At 45.0% G+C, this 14,226-nt stretch overlaps 1 protein-coding gene across 1 annotated transcript in view; it reads right to left on the bottom strand.

The window, feature by feature from the left end:
- Positions 1-14,226, bottom strand: part of LOC118945757 (synaptotagmin-7) — a 311,878-nt gene that overhangs the window by 196,532 nt on the left and 101,120 nt on the right. Inside the window, exon 2 of the mRNA XM_090230969.1 lies at positions 7,281-7,387. Coding sequence (XP_090087095.1) covers positions 7,281-7,387 — 107 coding nt within the window. The remainder of the gene's footprint in view (positions 1-7,280; positions 7,388-14,226) is intronic.

Genomic DNA, 14,226 nt, shown 5'->3' with positions numbered 1-14,226 from the left:
ACCCTGCCAGAGGAAAAAGGCTGTGACACTGTATATGGCCTTCAGACAATCGTTACAGTGTCCCTGGCTCTGTGACCGTAGGCCGCCCTTTGTCCTGTCAGTGTGCCCAGCCACCCTGCCAGAGGAAAAAGGCTATGACACTGTATATGGCCTTCAGACTGTCGTTACAATGTCCCTGGCTCTGTGACCGTAGGCCGCCCTCTGTCCTGTCAGTGTGCCCAGCCACCCTGCCAGAGGAAAAAGGCTATGATACTGTATATGCCCTTCAAGCAGTCATAAGGCCACTACAAAGTCTGACTCTGCTCCCTGTACTATCTCTGACTCTAGTCCCTGTACTATCTCTGACTCTAGTCCCTGTACAATCTCTGACTCTAGTCCCTGTACTATCTCTGACTGAAGTCTCTGTACTATCTCTGATTCTAGTCCCTGTACTATCTCTGACTCTAGTCCCTGTACAATCTCTGACTCGAGTCCCTGTACAATCTCTGACCCTAGTCCCTGTACTATCTCTGACTCTAGTCCCTGTACTATCTCTGACCCTAGTCCCTGTACTATCTCTGACTCTGACTCTGCTCCCTGTACTATCTCTGACTCTAGTCCCTGTACTATCTCTGACTCTAGTCCCAGTACTATCTCTGATTCTAGTCCCTGTACTATCTCTGACTCTGACTCTAGTCACTGTACTATCTCTGACTCTAGTCCCTGTACAATCTCTGACTCTAGTCCCTGTACAATCTCTGACTCTAGTCCCTGTACTATCTCTGACTCTGACTCTAGTCACTGTACTATCTCTGACTCTAGTCCCTGTACTATCTCTGACTCTAGTCCCTGTACTATCTCTGACTCTGACTCTAGTCACTGTACTATCCATGACTCTAGTCCCTGTACTATCTCTGATTCTAGTCCCTGTACTATCTCTGATTCTAGTCCCTGTACTATCGCTGACTCTAGTCCCTGTACTATCTCTGACTCTAGTCCCTGTACTATCTCTGACTCTAGTCCCAGTACTATCTCTGATTCTAGTCCCTGTACTATCTCTGACTCTGACTCTAGTCAATGTACTATCTCTGACTCTAGTCCCTGTACAATCTCTGACTCTAGTCCCTGTACTATCTCTGACTCTGACTCTAGTCACTGTACTATCTCTGACTCTAGTCCCTGTACTATCTCTGACTCTAGTCCCTGTACTATCTCTGACTCTGACTCTAGTCACTGTACAATCCATGACTCTAGTCCCTGTACTATCTCTGATTCTAGTCCCTGTACTATCTCTGATTCTAGTCCCTGTACTATCGCTGACTCTAGTCCATGTACTATCTCTGATTCTAGTCCCTGTACTATCTCTGATTCTGGTCCCTGTACTATCTCTGACTCTAGTCCCTGTACTATCTCTGATTCTGGTCCCTGTACTATCTCTGACTCTAGTCCCTGTACTATCTCTGACTCTGACTCTAGTCACTGTACTATCTCTGACTCTAGTCCCTGTACTATCTCTGACTCTAGTCCCAGTACTATCTCTGATTCCAATTGAGACACACACTGTGCCCTGTGGCTGACATCGTAGTAAATCCATCCACAGAAAGATGGGCTATTAAAATCCTAATGATAACGTTGCTGTATGGCCTTAGACGTCACAATGGCAGTAGGTTATTAGGAAGTTAGTGTATTTATCCCTGGTCTCCTTTACTGTCATTAGGCCATTAGGAAGTTACGGTATTATGCCTGGTCTCCTTTACTGTCATTAGGAAGTTACTGTATTTATCCCTGGTCTCCTTTACTGTCATTAGGTTATTAGGAAGTTACTGTATTATCCCTGGTCTCCTTTACTGTCATTAGGCCATTAGGAAGTTACGGTATTATGCCTGGTCACCTTTACTGTCATTAGGAAGTTACTGTATTTATCCCTGGTCTCCTTTACTGTCATTAGGCCATTAGGAAGTTACGGTATTATGCCTGGTCACCTTTACTGTCATTAGGAAGTTACTGTATTTATCCCTGGTCTCCTTTACTGTCATTAGGTTATTAGGAAGTTAATGTAAGTTACTGGTCACTTGGTCCACACTTCCATACCAGATCATCAACACATATGATCTTGATACTGTCATTAGGTCACTAGAAAGTTACCTTTTATTCCTGGTCTTCTTTACTGTCATTATTGTCCCAGTGTGTATCCCAGACAGACAGCTCTGTCCTTCTATTGTCTCACTGTCCACCCAAAGCTACCACAGGAAGGGACTCAGCTCACACCACAGCCTGAGGAGATGTCTGAGGCTTCTCAAGGTGTCTGAGATGTCTGAGGCTTCTCTCCCCCCCCCCCCCCCCCCCCCCCATACGCTCTATCCCTCCTCTTCCTGTCTCCCCTTCACTGGCCAAAGGAGCTGGTCAACCCCCCCCCCCCCCCCAAACCCCCCCATCCTCTCTTTTGCTCAGACAAGGTGCTGGCCTAGTACCAAGTTAAGGTTGTTTTGGAAGATTTTTTGGCATAAGTTGCTGGGACCGCTGCTATCTGTCCAGTGATCCTCCCAACCGTTGCCAAAACAGCTCTGATGAGCTGCTTGGCATAGCTGCAGGCTTAGCTAGCACTGTTAGCTGCCTATCAACAGATGGGATGCTGCTTAGAAGGCCAGCATCCCGGAGTCGAATCTTCACTGTTGGCGTTGAGACTGGTGTTTTGTGGGTACTATTTAATGAAGCTGCCAGTTGAGGACTTGTCAGGCATCTGTTTCTCAAACTAGACACTCTAATGTACAGTACTTGTCCTCTTGCTCAGTTGTGCACCGGGGCCTCCCACTCCTCTTTCTATTTTGGTTAGAGCCAGTTTGCGCTGTTCTGTGAATGGAGTAGTACACAGCGTTGTACGAGATCTTCAGTTTCTTGGCAAATTCTTGCATGGAATGGCCTTCATTTCCCAGAACAAGAATAGACTGACGAGTTTCAGAAGAAAGTCCTTTGTTTCTGGCCATTTTGAGCCTGTAATCGAACCCACAAATGTTGATGCTCCAGATACTCAACTAGTCTAAAGGCCAGTTTTATTGCTTCTTTAATCAGGACAACAGTTTTCAGCAGTGAAAATTAGCCCAAACTTTTGAACGGCAGTGTATCACTCATTCTAGGGTTTTTTCTTTATTTCTACTATTTTCTATTTACTATCTATTTTCTACATTGTACAATAATAGTGAAGACATCAAAACTATGAAATAACACATATGAAATCATGTAGTAACCAAAAAAGTGTTAACAAATTCAAATATATTTCACACCTGTTAATTGAAATGCAATCCATGTGACTACCTCATGAAACTGGTTGAGAGAACTCCAAGAGTGTGCAAAGCCGTCATCAAGGCAAAGGGAGGCTACTTTGAAGAATCTCAAATATAAAATAACACTTTTTTGGATGCTACATGATTTCATACGTATTATTTACCCACAGTTCAGTTGGAGGGCCGGGCCCCCTCTTGACAACGATGAGATTTTTATTTTTATTTTTTCCTGCAATTTTACACATTTTGCCATAGGTTGGAGGGAAATGTTTGCCATTTTTAATATGATATCTGAGTGAGAGTGACTAACAAAATCAATGGGGGCCCCCCTGGACAATTCGACCAATGCTAACTGCTCATGAATCACAGTGAGGTGTGTTGTAATGCTAACTGCACATGAATCACAGTGAGGTGTGTTTGAAAAAGTCTCAGAGCAGAGCATGGCGCTGACGTGTGTCAGACCAACCGATACTTGCGTAGGCTCTCTGCATCCCACCAATAAACTGTAATCATTAGATGCCAGTAGGGCTTTGGACAAAACAAGTGTCAAAGGTGTCATTTGGGATGCCCACATTGACCTGTATCTTACAAGCTTAAGAAGGACTAAGTAATCAATTAACACAAATAAGACCTAAAGGAATCTTTTTGTAAAGGAGTCAGATATAAAGGAATCAGACCTAAAGGAATCAGATATAAAGGAGTCAGATATAAAGGAGTCAGATATAAAGAAATCAGACCTAAAGGAATCAGACCTAAAGGAATCAGATATAAAGGAGTCAGATATAAAGGAGTCAGATATAAAGGAGTCAGATATAAAGAAATCAGACCTAAAGGAATCAGACCTAAAGGAATCAGATATAAAGGAGTCAGATATAAAGGTGTCAGATATAAAGGAATCAGACCTAATGGAATCAGACCTAAAGGAATCAGATATAAAGGAGTCAGATATAAAGGAGTCAGATATAAAGAAATCAGACCTAAAGGAATCAGATATAAAGGAGTCAGATATAAAGGAATCAGATATAAAGGAGTCAGATATAAAGGAGTCAGATATAAAGAAATCAGACCTAAAGGAATCAGATATAAAGGAATCAGACCTAAAGGAGTCAGATATAAAGGTGTCAGATATAAAGGAATCAGATATAAAGGAATCAGACCTAAAGGAGTCAGATATAAAGGAGTCAGATATAAAGGTGTCAGATATAAAGGAATCAGACCTAATGGAATCAGACCTAATGGAATCAGACCTAAAGGAGTCAGATATAAAGGAGTCAGATATAAAGAAATCAGACCTAAAGGAATCAGATGTAAAGGAATCAGATATAAAGATATCAGACCTAAAGGAATCAGATATAAAGGAGTCAGATATAAAGGAGTCAGATATAAAAGAGTCAGATATAAAGGAAACAGACCTAAAGGAATCAGATATAAAGGAGTCAGATATAAAGGAATAGGTCCTTTATAAATGTGATGTGGTACTCTGTCTACTGTACATCTCTATCACACACACACACACACAGACACACACACAGTGTACGACTCCTTAATCAATCACATTTCATAGCTGTAATCAGCGTGGACATGGACATGATTCCCTCTAAAGGGTGGGCTTTACTCAGCCTTGTCTCAGGGTATTAAGTCGGTGGTCTGTTGATATCACTCCAGTTGTGTGGGGGCTGTGATTTGGCAAAGGGGGGGGTGGGGGGTGGGGTGGGGGGGGGGGGTATATCCTGCCTGGTTGGCCCTGTCCCTGGGTATTGTCTGAAGGGGCCACAGAGTCCACCGACCCCCCCCTGTCTCAATCTCCAGTATCTATGCTGCAATAGTCTGTGTGCCAGGAGGCTAGGGTCAGTCTGTCCTATCTGGTGTGATTCTCCTGTCTTATCTGGTGTCCTGTTTTATCTAAGGTATGCTCCCTCTAATTCTCCCATCTCTCGCTCTATCTCCCTTCTCTCCCGGAGGACCTGGGCCCTAGTATCATGCCTCAGGACTACCTGGCCTGATGACTTCTTGCTGTCCCCAGTCCACCTGGTCGTGCTGCTGATCCAGTTTAAGCTATTCTGCGACTATGGAGCCCTGACCTGTTCACCGGACGTGTTACCTTGTCCTGGACCTGCTGTTTTTGGCCCTCTCTCTCTCTCTCTGTCTCTGTCTCTCTCTGTCTCTCTCTCTGTCTCTCTCTCTCTCTCTCTCTGTCTCTCTCTCTGTCTCTCTCTCTCTCTCTGTCTCTCTCTCTCTCTCTCTGTCTCTCTCTCTCTCTCTCTCTGTCTCTCTCTCTCTCTCTGTCTCTCTCTCTCTCTCTCTGTCTCTCTCTCTGTCTCTCTCTCAGTGGAGCAGGTTGAGAGCTCCAAGTTCCTTGGTGTCCACATCACCAACAAACTAACATGGTCCAAGCACACCATGACAGTCGTGAAGAGGGCACGACAAAACCTATTCCCCCTCAGAAGACTGAAAAGATTTGGCATGGGCCCCCAGATCCTCAAAAGGTTCTACAGCTGCACCATCGAGAGCATCCTGGTTGCATCACTGCCTGGTATGGCAACTGCTTGGCCTCCGACCGTAAGGCGCTACAGAGGGTAGTGCGAACGGCCCAGTACATCACTTGGGGTCAAGCTTCCTGCCATCCAGGACCTCTATACCAGGCGGTGTCAGAGGAAGGCCCAAAAAATTGTCAAAGACTCCAGCCACCCCAGTCATAGACTGTTCTTTCTGCTTCCGCACTGAAAGTGGTACCAGAGTACCAAGTCTAGGTCCAAGAGGCTTCTAAACAGCTTGTGTGTGTGTGTCTGTCTGTGGTGTTTGTGTGTGTGTGTCTGTCTGTGGTGTGTGTGTGTGTGTGTGTGTGTGTGTGTGTGTGTGTGTGTGTGTGTCTGTGGTGTATGTGTGTGTGTGTGTGTCTGTGGTGACTGTGGTGTGTGTGTGTGTGTGTGTGTGTGTGTGTGTGTGTGTGTGTGTGTGTGTGTGTGTGTGTGTGTGTGTGTGTGTGTGTATGTGTGTGTGTGTGTCTGTCTGTCTGTGGTGTGTGTGTGTGTGTGTGATGTGTGTCTGTGGTGTGTGTGTGTGTGTGTGTGATGTGTGTCTGTGGTGTGTGTGATGTGTGTCTGTGGTGTGTGTGATGTGTGTGTGTGATGTGATGTGTGTCTGTGGTGCGTGTGTGTGTGTGATGTGATGTGTGTCTGTGGTGCGTGTGTGCGTGTGTGTGTGTGGTGTGTGTGTGATGTGTGTGTGATGTGATGTGTGTTTGTGGTGTGTGTGATGTGTGTGTGATGTGATGTGTGTTTGCGGTGTGTGATGTGTGTCTGTGTGTGTGATGTGTGTCTGTGGTGTGTGTGATGTGTGTCTGTGGTGTGTGTGTGTGTGTACTATATATTTCTGATTAAAAAAACAATTCCAACAATATTTGGATATCCAACGATACACAGTCTTTTTCATCTTTTCTCTTCATGTTTTATAGAAGTTGATGTGTTTTGATGTGTTTTGATGTGACAAATCCTTTCACTCCTATTATACAACATCAGATCATTATAACTAAAAACATGTAGATTAGTAGCTACAGTTGAAGTCGGAGGTTTACATACACTTAGGTTGGAGTCATTAAAACTCATTAAAACTCATTTTTCAACCACTCCACAAATGTCTTGTTAACAAACTATAGTTTTGGCAAGTTGGTTAGGACATCTACTTTGTAGTCATTTTTTCCAACAATTGTTTACAGACAGATTATTTATAATTCAGAAGTTTACATGCACTAAATTGTGTGTGCCTTTAAACAGATTGGAAAAGTCCAGAAAAGGATGTCATGGCTTTAGAGGCTTCTGATTGGCTAATTTGACATCATTTGAGTCAATTGGAGGTGTACCTGTGGATGTATTTCTCACTGTGTGTGTGTGTGTGTGTTTGTGTGTGTGTGTGTGCGTGTGTATGTGTGTGTGTGTATGTGTATGTGTGTGTGTGTGTGTGTATGTGTGTGTGTGTATGTGTGTGTATGTGTGTGTGTGTGTGTGTGTGTACTTAACTCACCAGCTTGCGTTGACACCAGCCACAGACACCACACAGAGCCACCAGCCAGACAGTACACACTGTGACTGCTAGAGACACCAGGAGCACACTGAGGGACAGGGAGCCTGCTGGAGGGACAGAGAGACAAGGTTGGAGAGAGAGCGAGTGAGTGAGAAAGAGAGAGAGAGAGGTGAGAGAGAGAGAGAGAGAGACACAGAGAGAGAGAGAGAGAGAGAGAGAGAGAGAGGTGGGGTAAGAGAGAGAGGGAGGTGGGGTAAGAGAGAGAGGGAGGTGGGGTAAGAGAGAGAGAGAGACAGAGAGAGAGAGAGAGAGAGAGACAGAGAGAGAGAGAGACAGAGAGAGAGAGAGAGAGAGAGAGAAAGACAGAGAGAGAGAGACAGCGAGAGACAGAGAGAGAGAGAGACAGAGAGAGACAGAGAGAGCGAGAGAGAGAGAGATAGGGGGGTGGGTGGGGTAAGAGAGAGAGCGAGATAGAAAGAGAGAAAGAGAAAAACCTGAGTCTACACCTTGACTATGGTGAATCACTAAAACAATACAGAAATACACTACGGAAAAAGAAGGAACAGCATGTCAGTAATCAGCTCAATGTAATTGAAGAATCCATAGACTCTAACCACTTCTGGGAAAATTGGAAAACACTAAACAAACAACAACACGAAGAATTATCTATCCAAAATGGAGATGTATGGGTAAACCACTTCTCCAATCTTTTTGGCTCTATAACAAAGAATAAAGAGCAGATCATAGAATCAACTATTAAAGACTACCAGAACCCACTGGATTCTCCAATTACATTGAATGAGTTACAGGACAAAATAAAAACCCTCCAACCCAAAAAGGCATGTGGTGTTGATGGTATCCTCAATGAAATGATCAAATATACAGACAACAAATTCCAATTGGCTATCCTAAAACTCTTTAACATCATCCTTAGCTCTGGCATCTTCCCCAATATTTGGAACCAAGGACTGATCACCCCAATCCACAAAAGTGGAGACAAATTTGACCCCAATAACTACCGTGGAATATGAGTCAAGAGTAACCTTGGGAAAATCCTCTGCATTATCATTAACAGCAGACTCGTACATTTCCTCAATGAAAACAATGTACTGAGCAATGTCAAATTGGCTTTTTACCAAATTACCGTACAACAGACCATGTATTCACCCTGCACACCCTAATTGACAACCAAACAAACCAAAACAAAGGCAAAGTCTTGTCATGCTTTGTTAATTTAAAAAAAGCCTTTGACTCAATTTGGCACGAGGGTCTGCTATACAAACTGATGGAAAGTGTTGTTGGGGTAAAACATACGACATTATAAAATCCACGTACACAAACAACAAGTGTGCGGTTAAAATTGGCAAAAAACACACACATTTGCCCCATTTTCTTCATTATATAAACAGTGATTAAAGGCATCATACAGCCTGTATCCCAAATGGCACTTTATTCCCTACACAGTGCACTTCTTTTGACCGGAGCCCATAGTGCACTATATACGGAATAAGGTGCCATTTGGGACTCAATTATAAACATTTGACAAAGACCCAACCCTTCTTTCCAATTACACATTCATAATATATCCACAGACTGTCTCTCTCTCTCTCTTTCCCTCTCTCGTTCCCCCTCTCGTTCCCTCTCTCGCTCCCTCTCTCATTCCCTCTCTCGCTTCCTCTCGCTCCGTCTCTCGTTCCCTCTCTCGTTCCCTCTCTCGCTTCCTCTCGTTCCCTCTCTCGCTTCCTCTCGTTCCCTCTCTCGTTCCCTCTCTCGTTCCCTCTCTCGCTCCGTCTCTCGTTCCCTCTCTCGTTCCCTCTCTCGCTCCCTCTCTCGTTCCCTCTCTCGTTCCCTCTCTCGTTCCCTCTCTCAGGTAGCCTAGTTGTTAAAGCGTTGGGCCAGTAACCAACATGTTGCTGTATCGAATCCCCCGAGCTGACAATCTGTTGTTCTGAGCAAGGCAGTTAACCCACTGTTCCTTTCAGGCGCCGAAGGTATGGATGTTGAGTAAGGCAGCCCCTCCGGCACCTCTCTGATTCAGAGGGGTTGGGTTAAATGCGGAAGACACATTTCAGTTGAATTCATTCAGGTGTACAACCGACTAGGCATTTCCCTTTTTATACTAGTGTTTCCTGGTGAGTCATGTTGGTATACCAGGGGCCACTTTATAGCCATAGCTCTTTATTTGACTCCTTGAGTCCTCTTTCCTTGTCTCCTTCTCAAACCCATTGGAGCCAACCCAACCTCAGAGGGGAGAGGGAGGAGAGGGGGGAGAGGGGGAGAGAGGGGGGAGCCAACTCAACCCCAGGGGGGATAGATGGGAGAGAAGGGGGAAGAGGGAGGGCAGAGGGAGGAGCCAACTCAACCCCAGGGGGGAGAGGTGGGAGAGAAGGGGGAAGAGGGAGGGCAGAGGGAGGAGCCAACTCAACCCCAGGGGGGAGAGGTGGGAGAGAAGGGGGAAGAGGGAGGGCAGAGGGAGGAGCCAACTCAACCCCAGGGGGGAGAGGTGGGAGAGAAGGGGGAAGAGGGAGGGCAGAGGGAGGAGCCAACTCAACCCCAGGGGGGAGAGGTGGGAGAGAAGGGGAAAGAGGGAGGGCAGAGGGAGGAGCCAACTCAGCCAAAACAGAGGTGAGTATTTTGTTGTTGTTTCATCTGTGGATTTGCCTTTTTAAACAGCTGCATATTATCACGATATCAAAGAGTCACCAACTAGAGGGTTAACAAGAGGCCTGTAGCAAATGCAGCATATGGCATTCATTTATCACATGTAAATAGCACTTTTCAGTAGTGCTGAAAGCAGGCCATTCCATGAGCACAGCAATTATTTTTCAACTGGAATCAATGAGCCCAATCAGTCCTCCATGACAATAAAATCATAAACAACAGAGTAGGGCTGGCTACTAAATCCTTCGTTTTGGGGTTATGCTCAGGTTAAACAATTTGGCTAATCTATACTTCCATATTTCCAAGTCCTATTCTTGAAGATCAAGGGGTATAACATTTATTGGAATGACTGGAATTCTGATAGACTTTGGTTTTTAATGTAAAGATATAATCATATGTAGTAGAAAGCGATGGGTTAGAAGAAGTCTACATAACCAACCCATAAAGTACAATGTGACATTGTAACAATGTAACAAATGTAACAATGTAACAAATGTAACAATGTAACAAATGTAACAATGTAACAATGTAACAAATGTAACAATGTAACAAATGTAACAATGTAACAATGTAACAATGTAACAAATGTAACAATGTAACAAATGTAACAATGTAACACATGTAGCAATGTAACAATGTAACAAATGTAACAATGTAACAATGTAACAAATGTAACAATGTAACAATGTAACAATGTAACAAATGTAACAATGTAACAATGTAACAAATGTAACAATGTAACAAATGTAACAATGTAACAATGTACAATGTAACAATGTAACAAATGTAACAATGTAACAAATGTAACAATGTAACACATGTAGCAATGTAACAATGTAACAATGTAACAATGTAACAAATGTAACAATGTAACAATGTAACAAATGTAACAATGTAACAATGTAACAAATGTAACAAATGTAACAATGTAACAATGTAACAATGTAACAATGTAACAAATGTAACAATGTAACAATGTAACAATGTAACAATGTAACAAATGTAACAATGTAACAAATGTAACAATGTAACAAATGTAACAATGTAACAATGTAACAAATGTAACAATGTAACAAATGTAACAATGTAACAATGTAACAAATGTAACAATGTAACAAATGTAACAATGTAACAAATGTAACAATGTAACAATGTAACAATGTAACAATGTAACAAATGTAACAATGTAACAATGTAACACATGTAGCAATGTAACAAATGTAACAATGTAACAATGTAACAATGTAACAAATGTAACAATGTAACAATGTTACAATGTAACATTGGATTCATCCTGCAATAGATGTCATTCAGTTGGTAACATGCATTGTTTGTCTTCTTCTAATGCCTCTTAAAAAGGGGAAAGTAATCTAAAAGTAACTGGATGTAATCAGATGACGTTACCGATTTACAATTTGGGACAGGTAACTCGTAACGGTAATGGATTACATTTAGAAAGTAACCGAGCCTGGCTGTATCGAGTGACACCAACGGATAGAACATTTAGAACATAGAACATTTAGAACATAGAACATTTAGAACATAGAACATTTCATCTATTGAAATTGAAACGATGCTCATACAAGTGCGACAAGAGTTCAAAGACGGCAAGAGGGCTCATTCCTAGCGAGCGGCGCAGCGGTCTAAGACACTGCGTCTCAGTGCTAGAGGCGTCACTACAGACACCCTGGTTCGAATCCAGGCTGTATCACAACCGGCCGTGATTGGGAGTCCCATAGGGCGGCGCACAATCGGCCCGGCGTCATCCGGGGTAGGCCGTCATTGTAAATAAGAACTTATTCTCAAGTGACTTCCTTAGTTATATTAAGGTTAAGTATAAAGGTTGAATAAAAGAGTATTGGTAGAAGGGTCGAGCAACTGAATGGTAAATAAGGGGCTCTGGGATAATGGCCTGACTATAGTGCATATGGCAGCTCAGGTCAATGCCATGACAATTCCCCGATGAGGTGCCCTGCGTCGTCGTAGCTCACAGACTCTACGACAGACTAGCGGATGGAGACCTGTGGTATATATCAGAGCTCTCAGACAGGCTGAGGCACAATGGGCCTTCATCATGAAGGGACGCCTGGTCAGCGGGCTCCTAACTCAGGTCGACTGTGGCAGGTCATGATGATGGGTGGTGATGATGATGATGGTGATGATGATGATGACAATTCTCGGATACTGTGTCCTGTGTTCATGGAGCTGATAGACTATGATATAGAGGATGCATACATGACTTTATCAGAGCCCATAAACAGACAGGCTATGACCCATTCAGCTTTCCGTCTGACAGGCCAGCCAGCGCACATGGCCCTTATCCAGAGCTGTGTGTGTGTGTGTGTGTGTGTGTGTGTGTGTGTGTGTGTGTTGTGGTGGCTTTGATGTAAATGGCTGGGCTGCGATGCTTTTATGATGTTAGCCAGTCAGTCAGACAGACCAGGACAGGCTGTACCTCAGTCAATGTGTTCCCTCTGAAGGTCAATAGAGGAGAGGAGGAGGGGTGGAGGGGAGGCGGAGGAGAGTAAGGGAAGGAGGGGAGAGGGAGGAGGGGTGCAAGGAGGTGGAGTGAGGATAGGAAGAGTGGGAGGGTGGAGGACAGAGAAGGGAGTGGAAGGATAGATAGGTAGAGGGGTGGAGAAAGGGAGGGGAAGAGGGGAGAGGAAGGTGGAGGGTAGAGGGATGAGAGAGGGAGGGGAAGAGAGGGGAGAGGGAGGAGGAGGGGTGGAGTGGTAGAGGGATGAGAGAGGGAGGGGAACAGAGGGGAGATAGGAAGGTGGAGGGGTGGAGTGGTAGAGGGATGAGAGAGAGAGGGGAAGAGAGGGGAGAGAGGAAGGTGGAGGGTAGAAGGATGAGAGAGGGAGGGGGAGATAGAGAGGGGAGAGAGGGAGGGGAAGAGAGGGGAGAGAGGAAGGTGGAGGGGTAGAAGGATGAGAGAGGGAGGGGAAGAGAGGGGAGAGAGGAAGGTGGAGGGTGGAAGGATGAGAGAGGGAGGGGAAGAGAGGGGAGAGAGGAAGGTGGAGGGGTGGAAGAAGTGAGGGATGGAGAGAGAGAGGGGAAGAGAATGGAGAGAGGAAGTTGGAGGGGTGGAGGGATGGGGAGAGGGAAGGGAAGAGAGGGGAGATGGAGGGCCATGGTTTATGATCTGTGTTGGAGGGGTGGAGGGATGGGGAGATGGAGGGGTGGAGGGATGGGGAGATGGAGGGCCATGGTTTATGATCTGTGTTGGAGGGGTGGAGGGATGGGGAGATGGAGGGGTGGAGGGATGGGGAGATGGAGGGCCATGGTTTATGATCTGTGTTGGAGGGGTGGAGGGATGGGGAGAGGGAGGGGAAGAGAGGGGAGAGGGAGGGCCATGGTTTATGATCTGTGTTGGAGGGGTGGAGGGATGGGGAGATGGAGGGGTGGAGGGATGGGGAGATGGAGGGCCATGGTTTATGATCTGTGTTGGAGGGGTGGAGGGATGGGGAGATGGAGGGGTGGAGGGATGGGGAGATGGAGGGCCATGGTTTATGATCTGTGTTGGAGGGGTGGAGGGATGGGGAGAGGGAGGGGAAGAGAGGGGAGAGGGAGGGCCATGGTTTATGATCTGTGTTGGAGGGGTGGAGGGATGGGGAGATGGAGGGGTGGAGGGATGGGGAGATGGAGGGCCATGGTTTATGATCTGTGTTGGAGGGGTGGAGGGATGGGGAGATGGAGGGCCATGGTTTATGATCTGTGTTGGAGGGGTGGAGGGATGGAGGGGTGGAGGGATGGGGAGATGGAGGGCCATGGTTTATGATCTGTGTTGGAGGGGTGGAGGGATGGGGAGATGGAGAGCCATGGTTTATGATCTGTGTTGGAGGGGTGGAGGGATGGGGAGATGGAGGGGTGGAGGGATGGGGAGATGGAGGGCCATGGTTTATGATCTGTGTCAGTCACCTGGGCACTGGGAGGATAACAAGCTTCTAAACAAGAAAGCAGCATTCTTCCATCCATCTACTGTATCTATATATCCATCTATCTATCTGCTGTATCTATATATCCCTCTATCCATCTACTGTATCTATATATCCATCTATCTACTGTATCTATATATCCATCTATCTACTGTATCTATATATCCATCTATCTATCTGCTGTATCTATATATCCCTCTATCCATCTACTGTATCTATATATCCATCTATCTACTGTATCTATATATCCATCTATCTACTGTATCTATATATCCAGCTATCTACTGTATCTATATATCCATCTATCTATCTACTGTATCTATATATATCCCCCTATCTATCTACTG

Source organism: Oncorhynchus mykiss, chromosome 4, assembly GCF_057628025.1.
Source record: "Oncorhynchus mykiss isolate SJ-2025 chromosome 4, ASM5762802v1, whole genome shotgun sequence".
In the NCBI taxonomy this organism is placed as follows: Eukaryota; Metazoa; Chordata; class Actinopteri; order Salmoniformes; family Salmonidae; genus Oncorhynchus; species Oncorhynchus mykiss.
This window is presented reverse-complemented; position numbering and strand designations above follow the sequence as displayed.